This window comes from Melospiza georgiana, chromosome 11, assembly GCF_028018845.1.
Source record: "Melospiza georgiana isolate bMelGeo1 chromosome 11, bMelGeo1.pri, whole genome shotgun sequence".
In the NCBI taxonomy this organism is placed as follows: Eukaryota; Metazoa; Chordata; class Aves; order Passeriformes; family Passerellidae; genus Melospiza; species Melospiza georgiana.
Genome location: NC_080440.1, coordinates 2619022 through 2643295, shown reverse-complemented (window position 1 = coordinate 2643295; position 24274 = coordinate 2619022). Strand labels below are relative to the sequence as shown.

The 24274-nt window shown below is 43.5% G+C and overlaps 1 protein-coding gene across 6 annotated transcripts in view; it reads left to right on the top strand.

The window, feature by feature from the left end:
* The window catches only part of CHL1 (cell adhesion molecule L1 like), a 125174-nt gene that overhangs the window by 88777 nt on the left and 12123 nt on the right, over positions 1 to 24274 (top strand). For all 6 annotated transcript variants that reach the window (XR_009115062.1, XM_058031957.1, XM_058031960.1 and 3 more), the window contains 14 exons: positions 1910 to 2094; positions 7615 to 7746; positions 8994 to 9131; positions 10332 to 10443; positions 11121 to 11287; positions 12777 to 12942; positions 14076 to 14200; positions 16313 to 16414; positions 16611 to 16808; positions 17931 to 18001; positions 20934 to 21156; positions 22364 to 22479; positions 22637 to 22841; positions 23072 to 23194. Coding sequence is in view for 5 of the 6 variants with exons in the window: in XM_058031957.1 (XP_057887940.1) it covers positions 1910 to 2094; positions 7615 to 7746; positions 8994 to 9131; positions 10332 to 10443; positions 11121 to 11287; positions 12777 to 12942; positions 14076 to 14200; positions 16313 to 16414; positions 16611 to 16808; positions 17931 to 18001; positions 20934 to 21156; positions 22364 to 22479; positions 22637 to 22841; positions 23072 to 23194 (2063 nt within the window). In the remaining variant the exon portion in view is untranslated. The remainder of the gene's footprint in view (positions 1 to 1909; positions 2095 to 7614; positions 7747 to 8993; positions 9132 to 10331; positions 10444 to 11120; positions 11288 to 12776; positions 12943 to 14075; positions 14201 to 16312; positions 16415 to 16610; positions 16809 to 17930; positions 18002 to 20933; positions 21157 to 22363; positions 22480 to 22636; positions 22842 to 23071; positions 23195 to 24274) is intronic.

The window sequence follows — 24274 nt, the reverse complement described above, 5'->3', positions numbered from 1 at the left end:
TGTAGTAGGACCTACAAAGGATAATTTTAGATGATTAGCTTTAAAACATTTATAACATAATGTGCTAAAAACCAATAAGGTAAGAAAAGCTTATAATGTATCACTTAATCCAACAAATTCCTTGTAAATAATACCGGCCAAAATGAGGATAAATAAGGAAAGGGATTGGGAAATAAATGTTGAGTTCCCCCCTGACAAGGAGCTGTGATTCCCTTCTCAGGGCTGCTGCTGCACCTCCAGCTCACCCAGCCACGAGCCCTGCTTTGGTCTTCCCATGTCCCAGTTTGTGCCCTGTGCCTGTCACTGCAGAATTTGTGCTGCCAGCACAAAAGCAGAGAATCTGTGCACCCCCTGCATCCCCAGTGAGAGCAGAGTCCCTCTGGTTTGGCTGCGACAGGGCTTTGTGTGGAGCAGAGCTTTAAATCACCATCCCCTGGTGCTGGACGTGGAGCTGCAGGCTCTGCTTCACACCCAGATAATTCCCATTAAAGGCTCTGCAATTCTCTTCCCTCCATAAAATTCCAAAGTCAGGATATTTATCTGCCTGCACATGTTTGGGGCATTTTGTTTTTTCCATGTGGGCTTGAAAGGGCATTGCTGGTGGAAGCTGGCAAGGAGTGGAGTTGGCATTCCTGAAAGGAGGTGAATGACTTGTCTCTGTTGGATTCACTCCAGGTATCTGCAGTGAGTTTTGCTTCCCTGTTGCAACATTTCCTTGTCTAATTCACTCCCCACCAACCCCCAAAGCCACAGTTCTGATTTTAGAAGTTTTTCAAGGGATTTTAATAGGGAAATCACCTTGGGCATAATCAAATATGAATTTTGATGTGCAAGCATGAATATCTGATACAAGAAGAGAAAGCCAAAAAGTCTTTCTGTCCCTTTGGAAAAAGGTAAAAAGAAAGAAATATTTTTGTTTCACTCTAAATTTTCCAGGGAGCTCTTTAAAAATTAATTTTTTTTAACAAAAAGGTGGCTTTTTAAGCAGTCACTTTTGAAAGAACACAAAGTACTTCTTTGTCTTATCACCAAGCACACCTTTTCATTGAAATCCTTCAAAAATGCCAACTCTTAGAATAAAACGTTTTTTTTCTTTGCTGAAATTCCCATTTTCAGCAGAAAAATGCTCAGCTTTGCCTACATCTCTGCCAATCCACCCTGCCAAATGTCCACAGACCATGGAAGTGGATTTCAAGGAACTCAGCTCAGGGGCACCCAACTGCAAAATAGGGAATTAGGGACATTTCCAATCTGTCACTTTTTAAAGATTTATACCCTGAGCAGTGGCAGCATCAGGAGGGCATGGCCTGGGAGCTGGCTTTGGGACAAGAGTGGCATGAGGGCTCTGGGAGGGAATAATGGGGTATTTGCAGGGCTGGTGGAACAGCAGAATTTCTGGGTACCTGGGCATGGAGCCACGGGCACAGATGGGCACAGGAGGAGCGGCTCTGGTGCTGTGTCTGTGTGTCCTGTGAGTGTTGGGGTCACCAACCACGTCTGTCCCCAATTCTGTGACACTTCTGGCTCTTTCTAGGGATGGGAAGAGCATTTCAGCCACCTCCTAAGAGGCATTTCAATGGAGTCTGGCCCTCCTGGCTGTCCTCAGGTGCCCTTTAGGGGCAGGAGGGGATGAGCTCCTTTCCCACTGTCCATGCCAAGGCACATCCAAGGAATGCAGCTTTGCCCTGGTGAAAATCCCACTCACAGGGGTTGTGCAGAACAAGGAGCAGCAGAGCAGCTGTACAGTGTAACCCTTAGGTAGCCCCAGAGTTTTCAAAGCTTTAAAAGCTCAAAATCCCCAAAAAGCACCTCCCAAACCCTGGGTGGGAACAGCAGCTCTGCCACGTGAAGCATCACAGCAGCTTCTTGTGTTCAACTCAAAATCTTCTTTTTCTTCCTTTGTTCTCAGCCCAACTCCTCATCTCAGCTGGGTCAAGGTGACAGGAAACATGCCCAAGGATGAGCCAGAGACAGAGAATTTTGGCAAGACCCTGAAGATTGAGCAAGTGACAGCAGCTGATGAGGGGAAGTACGAGTGCACGGCCAGCAACCCCATGGGCAGCGCCAAGCACGAGTTCCATGTGCATGTGGAAGGTGCTCAGTACTCTTCACTAAAATTATTGTTTTGGGACTAAAAGGTGGGAAAAGGGAGGTGAAGGAGGATCTTTGTTAATATGAGCAACTCCACAAATTGATGCCAGCCTTTTGAATTTGGGAAGGTTTGCACAAAGTAGCACCGAAGAAAGATCTAAATATTCTTTTTGCTCTTAAAAACTGTGAAAATGGCTATGCTGGGCTGGATCAGAGGGACATTTAGCTCAAGTCCCTTTCTTTGGTTTCCACCAAAAGTGGGCTCTTAGGGAGATCTGTGAAAATTCAGTGAGCAGACAAGGTATCACCCCTTGCATCCTTCACCTGTTCCCTTGCTGTGATTTTTGTACAGGCACAATGTCAGTGGAGAGCGTTTTCTGGAATCCCTGAAAAGTATCACAAAACCTGTGAAACAATGTAAAAAAAAGATGCTTTCTACTATTTTTTAGCAGTTAAAAAATGGAAACATGATCCTTTTTGTCACCTCAGTGAGTACCCAAGGCTTCTTTTTCCTTCTCCTCCTCCCCAAGCCCTGAGGTGTGCATCAGGTGGAGATGCCCTTTCCCAGGAGCCAGCAGAGCTCTGAGGAGTTGTTGCAGAATCAAGAACTCTCCCTTCCATTTTTTCTGCCCACAAATATCTACAAACTGAGAGCCCCGAGGCTCAGCTGAAAAACTTGCTGAAAACATTTGCCTGATGAAAAACGCTCCAACCTCTGCTCAGCGCTTAAAAAATAGAACAAATGCCTGGCAGTTTTACCCTGTTAACCTTCCAAGGGCTTCATTTTCATCAGGGCTCCTCATCCCTCTGTGGTCGCCCAATTTCTGGTGGGAGAGGAGCACTTTGAGCTCCCTGCTCTGTATTTTCTCCCAGTGGCTGTTGAATCCTCTCCATTCCCCCAACCCAGCCTTGTCCCTTGCACTCCTCTTGCCCTTGCTGGGATTGTGGCAGAGGAGGATCCCAGGGCATGGCAAGTTCTCAGCTGGTGTGCAGGGGAAGTGCTGACTCCTAGAAATCCTTCCAGATGGTTTGGAGCATCTCTGCTGTAGCAGAATATTTTAACAATCTGGCGATGATTTTCTCGGCTGCAAAAAAACAAATCGATTTCCTTCAAAGAAATTGCAGGAGCTGCAAAAACTAAAATACCAGAGAAATAACATTAATTTTGCAGTTTAGAACGTTGACCTTCTTCTCCCACAGTTTCCAGAGGAAGGAAAACTTCCTGGCAAATTGTTATTTTTGCTTATTAACAAATAAGAACTTAGAAAAAGGGAAAAGAAGGAAATAACCCCACTCCAGCCATTGCAATGTAAAAAATCCTTTTCCAATTGGTATTAAATCCATTTGTGCAATTAAAGGTGGCTCCTGTCAGCAGCAGGGATTCTTTCTATTAGGAGTCACCTCACATGCAAGGCATCAAGTTAAACCTGAGCCCCAGCTCTGCTGTGTTCTGCAATTGCTTAGCAGCAAAGGTGGCTGTCGTCAATCAGAGATGGACACGTTCATCACTCCTGCAGCAGCTCCTGTGAGCACACCAAGGGCACATCCTGAGCATTCATTTCGGGAGGCTTCAGGGAGCTGCTGCTGCTCTTGGGCTCCTCACACCCGACAGGTTCCTCTCACAGGATGCACGCAGGGAGATGAAAATTAAATATGGAAGAAAAATTAATGTGTAATTAACCTGCAGCCATCCTCGGTGGAGTGCTGGGGTGTAAATCAGGATTTTTCTGTCGCTGTGCCATGTTTTCTGCTCTACTTTCTGGTATTTGAGGATCTCAAACCAGCCCACCCTTCTAAATACCAGTTTTAATGATATTTGCATGCAGCCCATTTCCTAATCCTACTGAGTCTGAGGGCAAAGATTCAGGCAATCATTACCAAGCATATGAAAATATTCAGCCAGCAAATTGTTTGACTGTTTGAGCATTTTAATCTCTCTTTGCAAGGGAGGATGTAGCCTGGAATACCTGAGCAGACACAAAAACCCCAGTGTTGTTATTAAAATGAGAATTATTTTTAAAAAAACAGCAAAGCAAGCCCACAAATTGTTTTGACTTCAGGTGTTTATTTGGTTGTGGTTTGTAGTTCACCAAACCCAACAGAAAATGAACATATAACCTGCAAACCTTGCAGGATCATAATGATCTAAAGTTACTTTGATCTCGACTGAGGCTTCTAGGTGGGGTTTAATAGAAATAATTGTTACAATATAATGATTAATTATAGTAATAATGTAATAGCTAAGGGCCTTTGCAGTTATGTCTCGTAATACTTTTATTACTCAGCCGGAGCAAAAGAAAAGAGATTAAATTAATGGGAAGCAGAAGCAGAACTGGGTGTTTTAATCAGGCTCAAGCTTTCTGTTTCACTGGAAAATTGCTCCAACAGGGATGCAGAGCCCAAGGTGGCAACAGCAGCTGCTGCTGGCCTGGAGTGGGATGGATTCCCAACCTTTGGGAGGAGGATTTGAAGAATTGGGAAAGTGGTGTGGGATAGAAAGGATGGGTTCGGTAAGCACAGAGCAATTCTCACCAGGCAGCCCTGATTGGCCTCATCAGCACAGGCTGGGAAATGCCTGCTCGGGAGAATTGGGAGAATCCTCTGCATGGCAGGAGGAACATCTCTGGGAAGTGTTGGTCTGGCAGAAAAGGAAAAAGTCATCCTGGAAAATAGAAGGAAAAGTGTTGTTGTAAGAGACTGTTGGGAACGGAGATGGTCTCACCTGAAGTAAGCAGGTTTACAACTTCACCTTCTTCAGGAAAGGTCAGGAGAAGGCAGCAGGGGTGGTCACAGGGCTCAAAATCATGGCATTTGGGGGAAAAAATAGAGATATCTTTAATTTATGAGAAATTAGAGCTGGGGAATGCACAAGAGCCTTGAGAGGAATGGAAGATTCTCCACCAAGTTCCCTAGGGGTGATGGAAAACCGGGGAGAGTTAAACTGCAGCAAGGCAGAGGCTGGTTAGATGTCCCAAATTTGTTCTACTCGTGGGAGAGGCTGAGGGGAATGTTTGGATCCTTTGTGGGTATTTTGGATTCTGTTGGAAATGCCCATTTTAGATCCTTTTCATTTCTGGATCTGTCAGTATTTCCATAAAGACATAAATCAATCCGTAAAAACAAATTGATAATTCTTACCAGGAAGAATAAATGATGCAGTGAAATATTTGCCATTCCAGATGAACTATTTGATTATCCAACCCCTGGATTTTGTAGTGGCTAAAAATATGTGTATATTTTGTATACTTTAGGTGCTATAGCACATCTGCCACGTGGAAAAGAGGTTCTTCAGCCTTTCTGTAAAATTGCATTTCACACCTGGCAAAATCTCATTGCCTCTGACTTCACAGCTTCTTCAGTTGCTTGAAACACCCACAGCAATGCCAGAATTGAGAAAGGAGAGCAGTGACATCAAATATCAGCTCACAGCTCCAGGGTGTGGGCACAGATGGAGATAGGAAGGGATCCTTCAGGTGGTTTTTATTCAGCCTGTGCCTGTTGTCTCCAAACCAAGGAAATATCCTGTCTAAGTTTGTGGCAGATTTAGAGGGAAAATTCCACACCGGCAATTTAATCAGGACCGCTACAAACCTTTTCACCTCCATGCCTTTGGCTCATCTTTTCCTGGTGAAACCATGGTGTATATGGGAGAGAAGAAAAAAGAGCTGCAAAACCAAAATATTCTGGTATTTGCAGAGCTTTTCCCTGGAGCCAAATACCGGGAAGATGAACAGATGTGGTCATGTCACTGTGGGATGGGAAGAAGCACTGAGTGAGGATGTTGGTCGAAAAATCCCTGCTGTGTGAAGGAAGTGGGATGATTTTATCATTTTAAATAAGCTTTAGTGGTTTGAATTTGACTTCAGTCTTTATATATTAATTAAACCACTCCTGGGTGCTCTCCTGTGGGACTGCTGCTCTGGGTGTGGAAATGCACCTCACTTTAGGGTTGGTTTTTTTAAAAATATCTGTGTGAATGTGAGCAGTGATGTTTTGCTTTAGCATATCTCACTGATAACATCTGTTGCTGTATTCCCAGGCAACAGCTCTGTTAATCTTCAAAGCATTTTATCAGCATTAACTAATGAATGCTCAGGTTTTCCCTACATTACCTCACCTTTTTAACAGGGAAAGAGGCCCAGTGATCCTCCCAGCACTTGCAGAAGAGGCAGTGTCAGGTCTGGTGTTAAAATCTCAAAGTTTGGTGCTTTTCAAGGGGAAATGATGAATTCAAAGCTGTGTTTTCGGTTGAGGGCTCAGGGACCTGCGTTCAGTCAGAATTAAGCATTTATGAGATAAATTCCCGTTTTCTCCCCTTCATTTCCCTTCCCTCATTATGGATGTCTGTTCCACACGAGGTTTGGGTACCTGATGCTCAGGGGTTGCTCTGCAGAGCTGAGTTTTCCCAGAGCTTCCCCGGAACATGGGGAATGCAGCAGCACATGGCTGCTCCTCTACCACCACCGTGTGGGCACCCAAACCACTCATCCCCAGCCATGAGAAAACATTTTACCATTCCTAAATGTGGTATGGATCAGCCTCTGCTCTGATTACAGCATGGAAAAACAGCAAATGGAGGTGATGGTGCATTTCCTCAGCCCAGGGAGAGGGGCAGGTGGATCAAAGGTGGATCACTGCTGTCCTGGAGCTCTGTCAGCTCCCAGGGAAGGTGATGGGAGCCACTTGCTCCTGCCTAGGGAGGGGAATTTGAGCTGGATGGATGTTCCCACCTTGTCTTGTTGAAATAGCCTCACCTTAATTCATAGATCACACTCACATCTGAGGGTCCTTGAAGAAATGCTGAACCATTCCCTCCCTGTGCCCATCCATTTCCCACTTGGATGGGCACTGCCCGTTCCTCCACCCTGCCTGGCACCCACCCAGCCTGCAGGACAGCCCTGGCGGGTGCTGATGCCAGTTTCCCCTTTCCTTTACACGGGAAACACAAGGAATGCAGCTCAGCCATTGATGGATGGGCTGTGAGCAGCGGCTGGGAAGTGTTGGTGGCGTTTGCCATCTCCTGGAGAATCCCAGCAACAGCAGAGGGGCTGAGACTGCGGTGCCTCAGGATTTCAGCTTTTCCATTTTCCATCTATCTGTAACCCTGCAGTTCTTTAGTGTGTAACTCCAAACCCCACACTCAGTGTGAGCTGCTGCTTCCCCATTTGGGGCAGACACAACAATTCCTCTGCAGGCCTGGCAATCAAGGACACCTCACTGCTTCAGGGCCCAGAGATGGGAACAAAAGGGAGTTGGGGGCAGCAAATCTAGGGTGAATTACTTCATTAGCTGGAGCTGGAATTGGCAGATTCACCCCCAATATGCAAATGGACCAAACTTATAAAAGTGTGCAAACCCTGACCCATCATCCATTTTTGAGTGCAGCCCTTGGGGCTGCCCTAAATGTACCTGAAGATCCTTTAATAAATATCACAGCTTTTTATTCCTTTAATTTAGTTTAGCCTCTGTTCTTAGGCAGCCCCAAAAAGCATCAACTGATCCCTGCTCTGTCTCTTTCCCCAGAGCCTCCCCAGTGGCTGAAGAAGCCCGAGGGTGGGGTCTACAGCGTGGGGACAAACCTGGTGCTGCTGTGCGAGGCCATCGGGAACCCCGAGCCCAGCATCCAGTGGAAGCTCAATGGGAGGCCCATCGATGGTAGGTGCAGGGGCCAGGCTGCCCTCCAGGCCCTGCCCAGCTTGGCTGTGCTCGGGAATTTTTGGGATCTCTCGGGGCAGGAACGAAGTGATGAATCTGACTCCATGTTCTTAGAGGGCTAATTTATTATTATATTATATGTTCAATATTCTATTGTATTCATTTTAATTATTATATTATATTATATTATATTATATTATATTATATTATATTATGTTATATTATATTATATTATATTATATTATATTATATTATATTATATTATATTATATTATATTATATTATATTATATTATATTATATTATATTATATTATATTATATTATATTATATTATATTATATTCCATTATATGGTATTAATTCTATAATATCTATTCTATTCTATTCTATTCTGTTCTATTCTATTCTATTCCTATACTAAAACTATACCAAAGAATAGAGAAAGGATACAGCCAGAAGGCCACAAAGAATGATAATTAAAAACTTGTGACTCTCTCCTCAGAGTCCGACACAGCCTGACAGTGATTGGTCATTAAGTCAAAAGAATTCATATGAAACCAATCAAACAATCACCTGTGGGTAAACAATGTCCAAGCCACATTCCAAAGCAGCAAAAAAACAGGAGAAGCAAATGAGATAATTATTGTTTTCATTCTTCTCTGAGGCTTCTCAGCTTCCCAGGAGAAGAATCCTGGCAAAGGGATTTTTAAGAAAATGTGATGGTGACAGTGTGCCTCTGTATCATCCAGTTTGAGGGGACCCACAAGTCCCAACACACAAAATGATATCTGGTTTGGCACCTCTTTAGATATGAATTGTTTATTTACTTAAATAAACTAATATTTAAATAGGATGCTTGAAGAGGGTGGTGGTGAATGTTGCACATGTGGAGCTGTGGTACCTTTGAGGTGCCTGGTAACTCTCCCATCTTTTGGGGATCTGGGACAGCTCGAGGGCTCCTTTGTGCTTCTGAGTAAGCCCAGGTGGCTGGGGAGCACTGGTGTAGCAATATTATAATTTCAAAAAGTCTCTGTGGCGAAATTACTGGAATTTGGTGCTCTGGAGCACTTCCCTCAGGCCATGGGACTGCTGGCAAAGGCTGAGCCCTGGAACTCACAGCTCTTGGGCACGGTCTTGGTTGGAACCTCAAGATGTTCTTTCCTTTGCCTTCCAAGCGGTGAGGAGAGCCTGGGAGCTCCCCAGTCACAGTGCTCCTCCATCTGCTGACACAATCTGGTGTTTTCCAGGCAGGACCTTCCGAGGGAGAATCTCCACCAGGGAGATCAGCCTGACCAACCTGCAGCTGCAGGACAGCGCCGTGTTCCAGTGCGAGGCCACCAACAAGCACGGCACCATCCTGGCCAGCGCCAACGTCAACGTGCTCAGTGAGTGCCCCGGGCTGTCCCCTCCCAGAGGGCACATCCACAACCCAGCTGAATCCTCACAGCAGCCTGGGGCTTCTCACCACCTCATGGGCCCTTTGGGTTCCATGGTTTCATTGGCTGGTCATGGGCATCTCATGGTTCCTTTGGGTTCCTCATAGTTCCTTTGGGTTCCTCATAGTTCCTTTGGTTTCCTCATGGTTCCTTTGGGTTCCTCGTGGTTTCCTTGGGTTCCATGGTTTCATTAACTGTTGGTGGGCATCTGATGGGTCCTTTGGGTTCCTCGTGGTCCCTTTAGAACCATGAGAAACCCAAAGGAACCGAGAACCGAGAAACTATGTTCCATAGTTTCTTTGGCTGATCATGGGTATCTCATGGTTCCTTTGTGTTCCATGGTTTCATTGGCTGGTCATGGGCATCTCATGGTTCCTTTGGGTTCCTCATGGTTTCTTGGGTGCCACAGTTTCTTTGGCTGGTCATGGGCATCTCATGGTTCCTTTAGATTCTCATGTTTCCTTTGGGCTCCTCACAGTTCCTTTGGGCTCCATGGTTTCTTTGGCTGGTCATGGGAATCTCATGGTTCCTTTGGGCTCCTCATGATTCCTTTGGGTTCCATAGTTTCTTTGGATGGTCATGGGCATCTCATGATTCCTTTGGACTGGCCCCAGATTTTTAGAAATGTTATCCAGATTTTTGCAACAGGTTTTATCATGGGCAGTGTGATGTGCTTAGCACAGGCACTCCTGAGTTTTGATATATTTTTAAAATGTGGTTGTGGTTGGGCTCAAAAACTTTAATTCAAAAACAGTGAACCCACTGGGGACTGAATTGTGGCCACAATGCTGGTTTTGAGTTAAGTGTACTTTTAATCTTTGATTTCAGTTGTGATACTCAGTCTGTTCTTTGAAGAAAGGGAGTGAGGAGAATTTATTTAATAAAAGACATCTCTAGAGGCAGCAGAACTGGGTCTATTTTCTCTTCTAGATGTTTCAATTTCTGCCATGTCCAGCAGGAAACCCAGGTTATCTGTCAGTGAAGGTTCTGAGAGCTCAGCTGCTCAGTGCAACTCTTCCAAACAGCTGTGAAATTCCCATTAAACACCTCAGCCTCTCACCCTTGCTGGAAAAGGGCAGGATGCAGGGCCAATATTTATATCCCTGGTTCTGAAATGCAGTGCTGCTCAGCCTGAATTCTCTCCTGCAGATATTGCTCCCCTGATACTGACCCCAGATGAGGAAAACTACGCCACAGTCGTGGGTTACAGCGCCTTCCTGCACTGTGACATCTTTGCCTCACCTGCAGCAGATGTCAGATGGTAAAATACTGGGAAATGGGTTTTTTTCATGTGAAACAAGTTCCTGCAGGCTTCCCCATGTTTGAAAAGTCTGCTAATTATAATTTCTATGGAGTTAAGAATAGAAATTTGCAACGAAACTGTATATAATGTAAATTCTCTCTGTTGAAATGTGCTTTTGAGAATTCTTAAGAACTGGTTTGGAGAAAAAGAGTTCCTGGAAGTCCTCAATATATGTTTGAGACAAATGCCAGGTCATACATTAAACAAAACGATGCTGTTTATAGCCAAATACTGCTGCAGCTTCGCCAGTTTAAACTTGAAGGGTTTGCTGACAACCCTTCAAGTTTGGACACACTATTGAGGTGGAAGTGCAGTGACTTACAGAACACATTTACCTGGACATGCATCCATAGGGTTGGAAATCACAGGATTGTCACAGCAGATGACAGGTGCAATAAAGTTGCAGGTGGCAGCTACAGATTAAAGACAGAGCATTTTAGAGAACTTTCTAGACTCTGTTCCTGTGGGTTTGATGTGTAAAACTTTATGATTTGCTGCCTGTGCATGTAGTATCTCACTAATCCTGACTTTAATGGCTCAGTGGCAAAGCTGAGTCCCGGAATTCCCCTGCAATAACCCCTAACCATGAACTGGCACTTCCTGCAGTAACCCAGGCCTGTTTTCATCACCTTTAGGACTAAGGATGACAGCATAGAGCCCCTTTCAACGTTTCGCTACGAGGTGAACAAGAACGGCACCCTGGAGATCAGGAACACAAACAAGGAGGATTCAGGGTCCTATGCCTGCTGGGCTGCCAATTCTGTGGGGAAAAGAGCAATCACTGCTAATCTGGATATAAGAGGTGAGAAAAGAACAAAAACTTTCATAGCTGCTAAGATTTTATGTCTGTAGTTTTTCAGGAAGTAGTGAATATTCAGTCCAGGGTACAGATTTATTCTGGGGCTTCAGGAATTCTCTGGATATTACAACCTGAAATTATCCACAGGTCTCGTATATGTGTAGCCTTTAACTTTTCAGCTGGACTTCTCCATGCTCTCACATAGTGCTCATTTTCTTCTGGATGCTTGCAGAAGCTGCACAAGCCACCAAAAATTTGTATTTACAGATTATATTGAAAGGATTTCCCCTCCTTTTTTTCACTGCCCTGTTATAGTCAGGGTAGGCTCTTGGCTGACCCTGTGTTCCTGGGCTTGGTGGGGTCCAGATGTGCTCCAGGTTCTCCCTCAGCTGTGGGATTCCCTTCCCTAAAATTCCTTCCCATTTGTTGATCAGAAGGCACATCCCAAAAACTGGATTAACTCCCACCAAACACGTTGCAGGTTGCTGCTGTTTGAAGGATTTTGCACTGGGTTTTTGCCTGTTTGTTGATAAATATTTTTAAACAGAGCAAATAAAAATCCTCAGATGTGTTTACTTATAAATTTGAGATCCGTCCCTGGTGCTGCAGCTGTGCTTTAAGGGATTTGTGTGGTTGGTTGGCAGGGGGGGTTTTCCCTGGAGGGTGTGATGGCAGTGGGCAGCTCCTGTTGGCTACACAGGTGGCATTTAGTGGGTTTGCTACAAATTTGCTTAGGATTTAGGGCTTGCCAATAAAGAAAACAAAACCCTTAAATACTCAATTAGCAAAGCTCTCTGATGTAGGTTTGCTGTGACAAACTTGAGGAAAAAGCTCACTCATTGTGTTCCATTTCCACCCACTCCCTTGGCTTTGGGAATTTTACAGTGCTAATAAACATGAAAATGTACAATGAAATTGTCACAGAGCAACATTTCACTGCAGAAATAAATTCAGCTAAACGCTTTCTTCTTACTTATTCATCTGTTTCTGCATTCAGATTATAGTCAATTAAAAGAACAAACTTGATTGCAATAATTTTTCTCACTTGACTTTAATATGCTTGTAATTTTTCTTGGATCATTGCCAAAGCTTATTTCAAATGGCAATTAGACATAAAAATCATATTCAAGCCTTTTCTTTTTTTATCATCCATTTCATGACAAGTTGCTAACAAGGATTTTCACCTGTAACTTTTTTTTTGAGGATTTTTTTTCTGGAGCTCTTTGATTTGGAGTGAACTAAAAAATGTTTCAAGATAAAAAAATGTTTGAAGATAAGAAAAATGTTTCAAGATAAGAAAAAAAAAAGAAATCTTGGCAAATATCTATTTCAAACCCCACCATCTTTCATTTGAAATGTTTGTGTATATATGACAAAAAAAAGACATGGTTGTTGCTCCTGAGGTTGATTTGTGTAGATGAAGTGCTTGGTGAAAATTTGATGTAATAGCCCCTCTCTCACCTAATCAAAGTGTTTTTCTGTGATCAATCAGATGCTACAAAACTTGTTGTTACTCCGAAGAACCCCCGAGTGCTGAAATCACATTCCATTTTATTGAAATGCCAGGCTGAGTATGATTCCCACTTGAAACACAGTTTTAAATTATCCTGGAGGAAGGATGGAGCTGAGCTGCCAGTCAACAGCACAGAAGGTGGCAGGTGAGTGGGGAAGGAACAAGGCTGTTCTTGATCTCAGCTGGATAATCTGGCATGGTGCTGGAGCTGGAGTTTCATTAAACATGAGCCTTAATAGCTTGAAATGCAAATTTATGTTTGCAAAGAATTCTCCATGTGCTATGTGAGTAGATCTGCATTTTACACACATCTGAATATAAATGCAGCAATGTGAGTTTTGAGCCAAATGGGTTTGGGTTTATTAACTCTGGTATCATCATAGCAGAATATAAAGTTATATATTAATATAGACATAATACATATCTGTATTTTTATGTATAATATAAATGTTGGCCCAATCCAAATACACAACCCTGACCCCAGTGCAGGTTGTTTCTGCACTTCAGTGGAACCAGTATTTTCTTGTAGTTTGCACTTATTTAGCCAAAACAAAGTCTTTGCAATGTGATGGTTAACAAGTTTCAGGGATTCTGACATGAATCTTTCCTCCATGTGAGTTTAGGATTTGCAGGCTGAATTTTGCCCTATTTTTGGATTTCCATTGACCTCAGGGGGCTGGAGCTCAGCCTTTATTCCATAGCGAGGTCCCACAGGGGGAAATCAGATGTCTTTATTAATTACCATAGGAGAGAGATGATTCCCTAAATATGGAGAGGCTGAAAATCCCGCTGGGCCCTTGTAGGATGGTGAGGCAGTGCCATGGACACTCCATGTCTGCCATGGAGCCCATGGCCTTGGATTCTTGGCAGTTTCCCTGCTGCTTTAGACATGACACAAGTGCCTTGGGAATGCTCAGTTTCCCTCAGTCTTGCAAAAATTCCATCACAAACCCCACATATTTGTCTCATTAATGACGTGCCAAAGTCCTATGGCCCAGACGCTCATCCAGCGCTTCTTTTCAGAGCAGGATTGACAGGCCAGCCTCCAGCCACGGAGGCTAAATTGCCACAAAATACAAATAATACTCCTCAGCACAGTGTAGGGCAGAGCCACAATTACATTTTAATGTAGCAGGCCCAGTGTGCAGCTATTTGATGAGAGTGCCCCGTGCCAAGTTCTATTATGAACAATTTTTCAGAGAACAACATTGTGTGTCATACTCATCTTACTTATTTTTCTCATCCTTATTATGTTTCTTTTTTTTTTTTTTCTTGCAGGATAATTCTGGACAGGGATACCCTGTTCATATCCAGTGTTCTCCTGGAGGATCAGGGAGTTTACAAGTGTGTGGCCAGCACTGCCCTGGACACTGCTGAGGCAGAGGCACAGCTGATTGTTCTGGGTAAGGTCGATTTTCCTGCTGCAAGGAGTTGCAGCAGGAATTGCCACCGCAGCACTTCTTTGCTTCCTTTCACAGAGCCTCAATAACCCAATTTCCCAGAGCCTCTCACTCCTTAAGCTCAGCTGCGCTGTCCCTTATCTCTGGGAATGGGGATGCTGACACAAACTTGATTAATTTACATCTTTGCTGTAGCAAGGTGAGGCAGCATTTTTGCCTCAGCTCAGAGGCTGCAGGAGTTGCCCAGGCTGGAAGGTGTGAGAGCATTCTAAGAATTGTTCTGCTATTGCTTTGAAGTCCTTGGCCAGTCCTTCACAAGAACTGGACTGGTTTTGGAGGCCATCAGGCCAATATTTGGATGTGCAGCTCCTCAGAAGATCAGTGCTGGTTAAGCGCCTCAAAGGAATTAATTCTATCTGTGAACTATTTAATTCTATCTGTGAGCATGAATTATTGTCCAAGGACAAAGGGAAGAGCCTTCACCCCCTGGTCAGAAGCTTGGCTTTCCAAGAGCATCCTCACCACCTGCATCCCTCCCTGAAGGACCCTTGGAATTAAGAGGATGAACTTGTGGAGTGCTGTGCACCCATTGCACCCAAGGGCAGCAGCCAAAATTCTGCTTTGTGGTCACAATTTCAGCCAGCCTGGTCTAGGTGATGGTGTCCCTACCCGTGGCAGAGGGCCAGAATTGGATAATCTTCAAGGTTCTTTCCAACCCAAACCATTCTGTGGTTTTATGATTTTCTGACAGCTTTGCATCATTTTAATTACATTTATTTTTGCTTCATTTTACGTTTGTGTTTATTGCTGGCAGTGATTCAGCAAGAAATAAGTCAATCTGCCCTTCAAGATGTTTTTCCACTTTAAAGGAGTGATATTTTTCAGTAAATAGTAAATTAGGAAGATGCTGTGCACATTATTTATGGTGCTGTGTCCTTCAGTGCTGTATAATTCAAAATGTTTGTAGATGATTCGTTACTTCACTGATGAAAATTTCATAAAGCATTTTATTCCTTTTTAAAAAGGTGCTTTGCAGAAGAAGAAAAACAGTTTTGTGCTCTTTTCCTTGTTTATTGCATATGAGAAAGGTCTTGGTGAATTAACAACATCCTGTTTTCCAAGTGAAAAATTCAGGTTTTTGTGATCATGAACTGGTGGGCTGACTGAAGAACTAGATAGAGACATCAGATTAGGGGCAACTGAGAGTAAAATAAATACTCAATTAGAATAATTCTAAGTATTTTTTGTGTGTTTAATGAACAGGTAGAGGGGTGAGAATATTTAAGACACACCATCACCATCTTTAAATTAATATATTGAATTTTAACCAGCTGTACTCTGAGGATAGAGCAGCAACATGTCTGCAGATTAAACTCCTGATATTTTCCCAGCTAAAAGAGAAATAGAGAAAGAAATAAAAAGAAAAGAAAAAAAATCCAAACATAAACTTTTTAACTTCTTGATGTATCCTGAGATAAAAACTCAGTATTGTAATTAAAAAAAATCAGTAAGAACGCAGTGAATTTTTTACAGAATGACAAAGATGGTGATGGTGGAAATCACTGGTTTTTCTGTAAGAAATGACATCATCAGTCAAAAGTTTAGTTGGGACAGCATTATTTGAGCTGGCAGGTAGTGAATTTCCCAGTTGCCCATTAATGCAGATCCCATGGCTGGGATATTGAACATTCTCCTTTCCCTCACACCCTCTAAGGCAAAGTTCAGTAACTGCCAGAGCTGAGGCTCCTTCTCCCACTCTGATTTTTCTCAGGGTAAATTCAAGTGATGCTGGACCTGCCTAGAGCAGGATCAGTGCCTGTTAATGACTAAGCAGAACTTGGGGTTGATTTGGAAAAAAAAATCTATTGGTGCAAGCACAATATTGTGGGTAGAGGGTGCTGAATTCCAGAAGGATTTTGTGTTTAAGGCAAAAATCAGCACCTGAAGATTCAGGACCTTTCCAAGCAATTTCCACTTTACACAACCTGCCCATCTTGAAATCAGGAGGAATTTCACCACCATCTTCATAGACTGTGTTGTTCCAACCCTTTAGAAAATGCCAGGACAAACAGAAATACCTTGCTGTGCTCCTGACACTTCTCCTTTCTTTCTCAGATGTTCCTGACCCACCAGAAGATCTCCAGCTCTCGGAAAACCAAAACCGGAGCGTCCGACTCTCCTGGAAAGCTGGGGCCAGCCATAACAGCCCTGTGAATGGTAGGAAGGGGTTTCCAGCATAACTTTTTAGAGCTGTTTAAAATTCTGGCATGTCCTGATTGTCACAAACCCTTCTGATGGCCAAATTTAATCACTTTAACTATGACAGTTCGTTAGTTGCAAGTTCATTTCCACCCCAGGCCTTTCACACTAAGTTGGATTTTTAATCTTGTTTTTTGTCCTTTTCCCTGCTCAGAGTCAATTATAGAGTTTGAAGAGAACCACTGGGAGCCGGAGATGTGGCAGGAGCTCATCAGAGTGCCAGGGAATGACACCACAGCCCTGCTGCCCCTGTCCCCATACGTGAATTACCAGTTCCGCGTGGTGTCCGTCAACGCTGTGGGCAGGAGCCAGCCCAGCAAACCATCCCTGCGCTATGCGACCCCTCCAGCTGGTAAACCTGGCTCTGCTTTCCTAAATATTCATAATTTCAGTGCTTTTTTTGGAATATCTGTGCCCTCCCATGCTCCAGAGGGTGTGAAGGAATCAGGGTCGCTTGCGCTGCTCAGGGGCAGCCTCAGGGATTATTAAAAGTAGATCTTGTGGTGGGAATTGCCCCCAGCTGGTTTGGTGGACTGGAATAACCCTCAGTAATTTTGGTGGGGCAGGTGACCATTTAAATTAACTAAAGCAGTTCATTTTCAGAGAGGTAAAATCATCTGGAGGATGTCTCGTGACAAGCTATATTCTGATATTTTAGATATTAATGAGATGGGAACCCTGCTGGAGTGAATTCTTGGTAAAAAAGAGCAGCCCAGCAGTTGCACATCAAATGTCCAGGCATTGTTTTGAGCATTTGATGTGCAGTTAGAACAAATCTAAATTTTAATGACCCAAATTTTATGCTGTGCTGCATAAAATTCCTGAGGATGCCAAAGGGAGGAGTCCATGCTGCTGAGTTTTCCTACACCTCCAGCGCCTCACTTTGCTGATTTTCCACTCTTTGCAGAACTTCATGGACAAACAGTTCCTGCAGAAGGGCTGGGTTTAGAAGGAGCCTTCCAGGAGCACTTGTCAAAAATCTCCATTTACAGAGCATTCACTGGGGCAGAAAATGTTGCCTCCCTGAAAGTAATTTTAGAGGCAAACTGTTCAGCACAGCATTTGCATTCCTTGGCATTTTCTCTCTTTTTCCCCCCATTTGCACCAATTTGAGTTCCCTCCTCAGCTTTCCAGCTGTGTGTGCACCTCTAATGATGCACCTTCTGTTTCCTATCCCCACAGGGAGAAAAATCTCTTCCTCATAATCCCCCCACATCTGGTGCTTTCAAATCCAAAAGTCACAGTTCCATGTTAGCTGGTGGCTCCAAACAACAGGGACACTTAGGAATCCAAACTGCATAAACAATGTGCTTGGGTCCCATCAGCTTTGCTGATCCAAGCCATTCATCTCATGAACGTTTTTTGTTTAAGTGTCTGTCACTAATAGGGGAATTTCCCATCCTTTTTGGCATTTGAATGCTAAATGCAAATAAACGGGATGTGCAAACTGACCTCGTCACCTGTGTGGTTTCAGCTCCAGATAAAAACCCAGAGAACATTCGAGTTGAAGCTTCTGAACCCAATGAAATGGTGATGAAATGGGAGGTAAGGCAAGATTGGCAAATCCTATAGGAATGATCCTTTATTCTTCTGAAAGATGAATTTGACTTAAATTTATTCTGCATTTTCAACCCCGCTATCATTTTTAGTTCAAAAGCCTGGTTTCTATGTCTGACTTCAGAAGATATTAAAAAAATATAGAATTCCTGTAAAGCATAGTGAGAATTCACCAGAATTTGTTCGTCTCTGCTTCTTTTATGCAAGAAACTGCTTCTGCAATTAAAATTACCAGCCAGGCCCAGGGAGGGGATGGGAGGCTCACAGCTTCTGCTCTTGCAGCCTGGAAGTTTAAAAACACCACAGATCCCTTGCCCAAGAGAATGTGAGCTTGAATTTTTACACCAAGAACTAAAGGAATGTGGATAAACCTCCAAAGCCTGTGATGTGCATCAAAGGAATTATGTAAAAGTCTTGAGGATGGTTTCCAGGCTTCAAATTTCCTGGGTTTTAAGCGTTGAGCTTCTGTGCCAGCAGTTGAGTTATGTATTCCTTCATTTAGCACAAATATCCACAACTGTGGAGGGAAGCAGGTTTTTGTTGAGGCTGGAATTACACACAATTTGCATGAAATTTACTCCTCAATCTTCTGCTCCCAGTGAAGAGCAACAGATTTTTCCCCATTGGGGTAGAATTACATCCAAAATGAAATGGCCCTCAAGATCCATGGGCTTGGACTCAAATGGGATTTTTAACCCAGGGCCAGGGGAGACAATTCTGCCTCTCAGAAAAGGTTGGATTTGATCTTGGAGGTCTTTTCCATCTTTAATGAATCCATAAAATGCAGAGTTCTATTACCCAGTATGTTTACTGGGAAGTACTGGGATTTGAGCACCAGGAACTTCATGAGCACTGCTCAGACAGGGCAAAAGTGGAAGTGAAAGCTGAGCCTGAAAGGAGAGAATGGGATGGAAAGGCTTGGTTAAATCCTGTTGAATCATTAAAATGTTGTTAAACAGGATATTCATTTATTTATGGCATTTCCTGTGTGCTTTTCAGAGGGACTGCTGGGCACTGCACAGGCTGTTTCTGACAGACAAAGGCTGCAGAATGATGTTAATCTGCCTATTTTGGATTAAGAGACCAGCTGAGCTTTAGTGACTGGGATTTTCAGGCAAGGATTTGCAGCTTGAAGGGAGATCAAAATAATAGTCAAGCAGTGCTGCAATTTAACTCTATCCAAGAAATCAGATTTTTAGGAGGAATTTTTTACTTCTCCAGCTTCTCTTGCAATTCTCATTTCCTGGGATCTTTGCTGTGGAGGTGGTGCCTGTGAGAAAGCTGCCCAATCTCCCAGTTCCTTTGCCTCAGACATCCCAAAGGTCCTCACAGCAGAGCAGATCAGTGGGAATTTTTGCAGATCCCCCAACTTTAGGTCTCCCTGTGCATGAGGAACATCAAAGGGGAATAACTTTCTACTGGTATTTGATGCTATTTCCTGTCAGACCTCTTGGATACAAACCAGCTGTAATATATTTCATATTTTCCTATATTTAAATATTATTAAAACCAGCCTATATGTTGGGAAACACCCACAGCTGTTCCAGTGTTCAGCTTTTTTGGTAGGGTAGGTGATTATTTAACTTTCTTAATTAAAGTAGTGCATTTTCAGGGAAATAAACTCAATTTGAGGATGTCTCATGACAAGTTATTGCTATACATCTCCTAATATTTTATAAATTCCTGTTAATTAGCTAGAAACCCTGCTGGGATGAATTCTCCAGCTGATTGGTAAAAGCAGAGTGGCCCAGCAGTTGCACATTAAATGTCCAGGCGTAATTTCAACCATTTGGTGTGTAGTTAGAACAAATCTAAATTTTAATGACCCAACTTGCTGTGCTACATAAAATTCTAGGATAAAATGCAAATTTTATCTCTGCTAAAAGGCACACACAGCCTTATGCCAAACTGTGCAATTCAGTAGTGCTGAAGGCATGTGGTTTTACCTCACACAGGAAAACCTGTGGCAAAACAAAACCTGATGTGTGTAGGAGGCAGAAATACGGCTCCTAGCAATTAATCTGGATTTTAATCCAAGCCTTTCACTCCCCTTTCTCTTGAAGTCATGTTGTTGTTGTTCCAATCATCCTCAAATTAAAATGACAGCAAAAAACTCAAAGCTTGGGGGTTTTGCCCCTTTTCTCTCTCAGTGTTGAAACACACATTCCAAAACTGCCACCCTGTTCTTCTAAGTTCTTCTAAGCCTTCTGATGTTTACATTTCTGTAATGAATTTTCTCACACACTTTATGCAAATAATTATTGTTTTTACATTCTTCTCTGGAGGAGGAGAAACTTGATGGACTGTTGTCTTGTCCAGTGTCATTGGAGAGGTAGCACTTGCATCCTCCAATCCACTGTCACTTTTGAAAGTCTATAAATGTTGGGGTCAGAAAGTAAACTTCCCTTCTTTTTACCTTGGAGGTTCCCGCATGTGTTGTTTTATTTCATGTCCTAGAATGTCACAGACATATTTTATGAAAAATCCTTTTATTAGGATCTCTTCTCCTGAGAATCTGAGAAGCTTCAGCTTCACTATGTTTTGCTGCTTTGGAAAATTGTTTACCCAGCATGTGAAATTGTTTTTACTTGATGACCAATGACAGCCACCTGTGTTGAGCTGTGAGCAGTCACAAGATTTTATTATCATTCTTTTCTATCCCTTGCTAGCCTTCTGATGAAATCCTTTCTTCTGTTCTTTAGTATAGTTTTAATATATCATTTTCTTTTAATATAATATATATCATAAAATAATAAATCAACCTTCTGAAACACAGAGTCAAGATTCTCATCTCTTCCCTCATCCTGGGACCCCTGTGAACACCACCACACTAGAGTGACACAAAACCATCCCCGCTCCCCTCAGCTGCTGTTTTGTGATTACAACAAAGGCAGACAAGATCTCTTTTGGTTCTCCCCAGCCACTGAAGCCCATGGAGAGGAACGGGCCGGGGCTGGAGTACAAGGTCAGCTGGAGGCAGCGGGGTGTGGAGACGGACTGGAACGAGGAGCTGGTGAAGAAGCACTCCCTGAGCGTGCGGAACGTGCCCACCTTCGTGCCCTACGAGATCAAAGTCCAGGCTGTGAACAATTTAGGATCTGGCCCGGAGCCAAACATCACCATTGGATATTCAGGAGAGGATGGTGAGTGGCAGGAGCTTGGCTGTAAAATTGGGGGTTTCTTGTGCTGCAGAACACCCAGGTATGGAGTGATGGATTGGGCAGCCCAAAGCAGCTGGAGTGCCAATGCTCAGCCTGATGGGCTCCATGAGGCATGGACATGACCCATGCTGGGTGCCTGGCTGCCAGCCTGCTGGAGTGTGAGAGGTTTTTTTGGAAAGGTCACTTGTGCTCTCATTAATCTCAGTTGTTGGCTTAGTCTGGGTACTTGCTGAAGGCCACAGTCCATGAGAAGTCTCTGAAGTGTAGCAGTCGGGTGTTACTTGGTAGGGAAAAAATCTGTGGGCTCTCTGAGGCTTGACCCAACAGTTTAACACTGTCAGAAGTTAAATACTCTGACAATTAGGGACAAACTCGCAGGCGCTGGGTGTTTGAGTGAATTTGCAGACAGAGCCGCATTCCCACGTGTGCTGGTGTTACCTTGTCCATGAGTCCCTGCAGAATGTGTCATCCTCTCCAGCCTGGGTTCTGCCCCATGGTTTTACATGGCTCCCACATGGAGTTTCAGTGCTGGAAATGACTCAGTGGTGGTCAGACAGGAGAATCCCCACTGCCCACCCAGAGGTGGCTACAGGAAGGTCTGATAGTGCAGAAGAGGTGGCGAATAGTGAGAACAAGAATAAAGAAACTCCACAGGATGTTTATTTCCTTTGTCTCTCTGTGATGAGTCTAATTTTGCATCTACCAGTGCAAAATCTTCCTTGCAATTCGGTTGTCAATGGATCAAGGCATCCTTTATTTCAGGGAACTGTAATAGCTCTCTGTGTTATGCAGTGATTAAAATCCTACTGTTTAATGAGCTTAGTTGTAAAATGAAATTGATTATAAAAAAACCCTTTATGATTGCCTTCTTGAGTGCCATGTTAATCATTTTTTTTATTCTTCTCACTGCTGTAAGCATTGCTTGAAACAGGAAATCATAAATACTGGTGTTGAAATTCATGTGTCCCAGTACACATGTATCTCAACCCTCAGCAGAAAAATACAGAAAAATAATGTTTATTGGCCCATTCCACCCACTGGATGCAGGTGGAATGGCTTTTTGCTTGCCTGCAGTGAGACTGCATGAAATGGCACAGCTGAAGCTGGAAAGCCAAGCCCTGGAGCTGGGAACAGTGTGAATCTGGGCTCTTGGAAGTGTTTTTAACACCTGGGACTTTTGTTTTTACAGTTCCAGATGCTGCTCCTGCGCGTGTGTCGGTGGAAGTCATCAACAGCACCCTGGTCGAAGTCTTCTGGTCGGCGATACCAAGGGACAGAGTTCGTGGGCACTTAGGAGGCTACAAGGTTACAAGTCTCTCTATAAATATTTGTATATAGTTGAATAAAAAATTAAATTATTCCCAGATTGCAATCTCTCATTTTTGGGATGGTGAGAGAGACCGTGATCATGCTCATCCCCATACAATATAATTTGTTAATAGAAATCCCAATCTCCTCACAGGTGAACTGGTGGAAAACAAGAAGCATGCTGGATGGAAAGAGGCATCACCCAGAGAAACACTTCCTGACGTTTGTAGGAGAGAGGGCCTCTGGGATGATTCCTGGCCTGGATCCCTTCAGTGAATTCCGCTTGACAGTTTCGGCTTTCACCTCCAGAGGAGACGGCCCTGAGAGCTCCCCTGTGTTTTTTGAAACTCCAGAAGGAGGTAAGACAAGAGGAAAATATGGGATGGAGGGACATAAATTGAAATTGTCCTTGGGACAAGGTAAGTTGATTGCCTTATTTAAGGTGATAGTAAAAACTCCACCATTTGTAGAGCACTTCACTCGAAAGGGGAGCTGTGGGTGTTCAGCTAAATTATATCCTCATTTAACAAGAATTTGTAGGGGCAGACCTGTTCACTCTCCTCTGAAAACTCATCCCTGTGTCTTCCAGTCCCTGAACAACCACGTTTTCTCAGGATCCTGAACTTTGACCAGGACTCAGTCACTCTGTCCTGGGGGCTTCCCAAGAAGGCAAATGGTCACCTCACTGGCTACATTCTGCAGTACCAGATAAGTATGTGCCTTGTTTGCTTTGAGTTCAGAATTGAAGCAGGATTAGTTAAGGAAAACTCCCAGGTGTGATATGCACAGAGGCTGCCAGAGGGCAGGCTGCAGATTTCCATGCAGTTTTCCATGCACTTTTCCCATGGAAGCTCCCATTGCTGCCATTCCCTGTCCCACATTTATGGGCTGATTCAATTATTTCATATTGGCAAATTACCCCTAATGTAGTGGCTAAAAAGACCCATAAATTGTAGGTGAACATTTTACTGGAGTGAAGCTCATTTAATACACAGTGCATTGTGATGAGAGCACTCTATGAAGCCACATTAATGTAGCTCTGCACATTATGTCAGGGAGTTTCTCCCCCCTAAGGTGCCTCAGAAGAAACACAAAGGACCACCTGAGTCATGGTGTTGAGTAATCACACCGAAAACAACCACATACCAGGGGAGTTCTTTTTTTCTTGCCTAGGAAAGAAATGAGAAACAAAGACAACCTCAGGCAAGACCCAGTACTTAGCCCAGACTGCCACAACACCACTTGTGTGGTGTGGTGATAATTCAGTCTATTTTACACATTCTTTGAGGGTGGTAAAAGATGAGTGTCTGCCTTATTTTTAAAAAAATAATCACCCATGTACTTTACACTTCTCCCTGCTGATAGCAGAACTGCTCAGATGCCTTTGCATCCAGATCTTCCCTTTGGTTTTGCTGATTATGGACAGAGTGATCTATCTACAGAGCTCCAGATCCTTTTTTATCCCCCTCAAATACATATGCATGCAATTTCTCAATAGGTTCATCCATATTCGTTTTTACAGATTTCGTGTGACACTTGCTGCTAATTTTTCTTTATCAGAAAGAATTCCTGGGTCAGGTTAACCTGCTCTCGTAGCAGTTTCTCTGTCTCTCTGTCTTTTCTCTATTTATCTCTGTCCTTCACTGAAGCAGTTTCTCTGAGCCTGGGCTTTTTACGAGAACAGGCAGTCAGACTAAACAGCTACGTTTTCAAACTACAGACTTAACTCAAAGATGTACATTTTGCCTAAATCAAAATGGATTTCCGCTCTGGAAAATTTCCACTTTGTCTC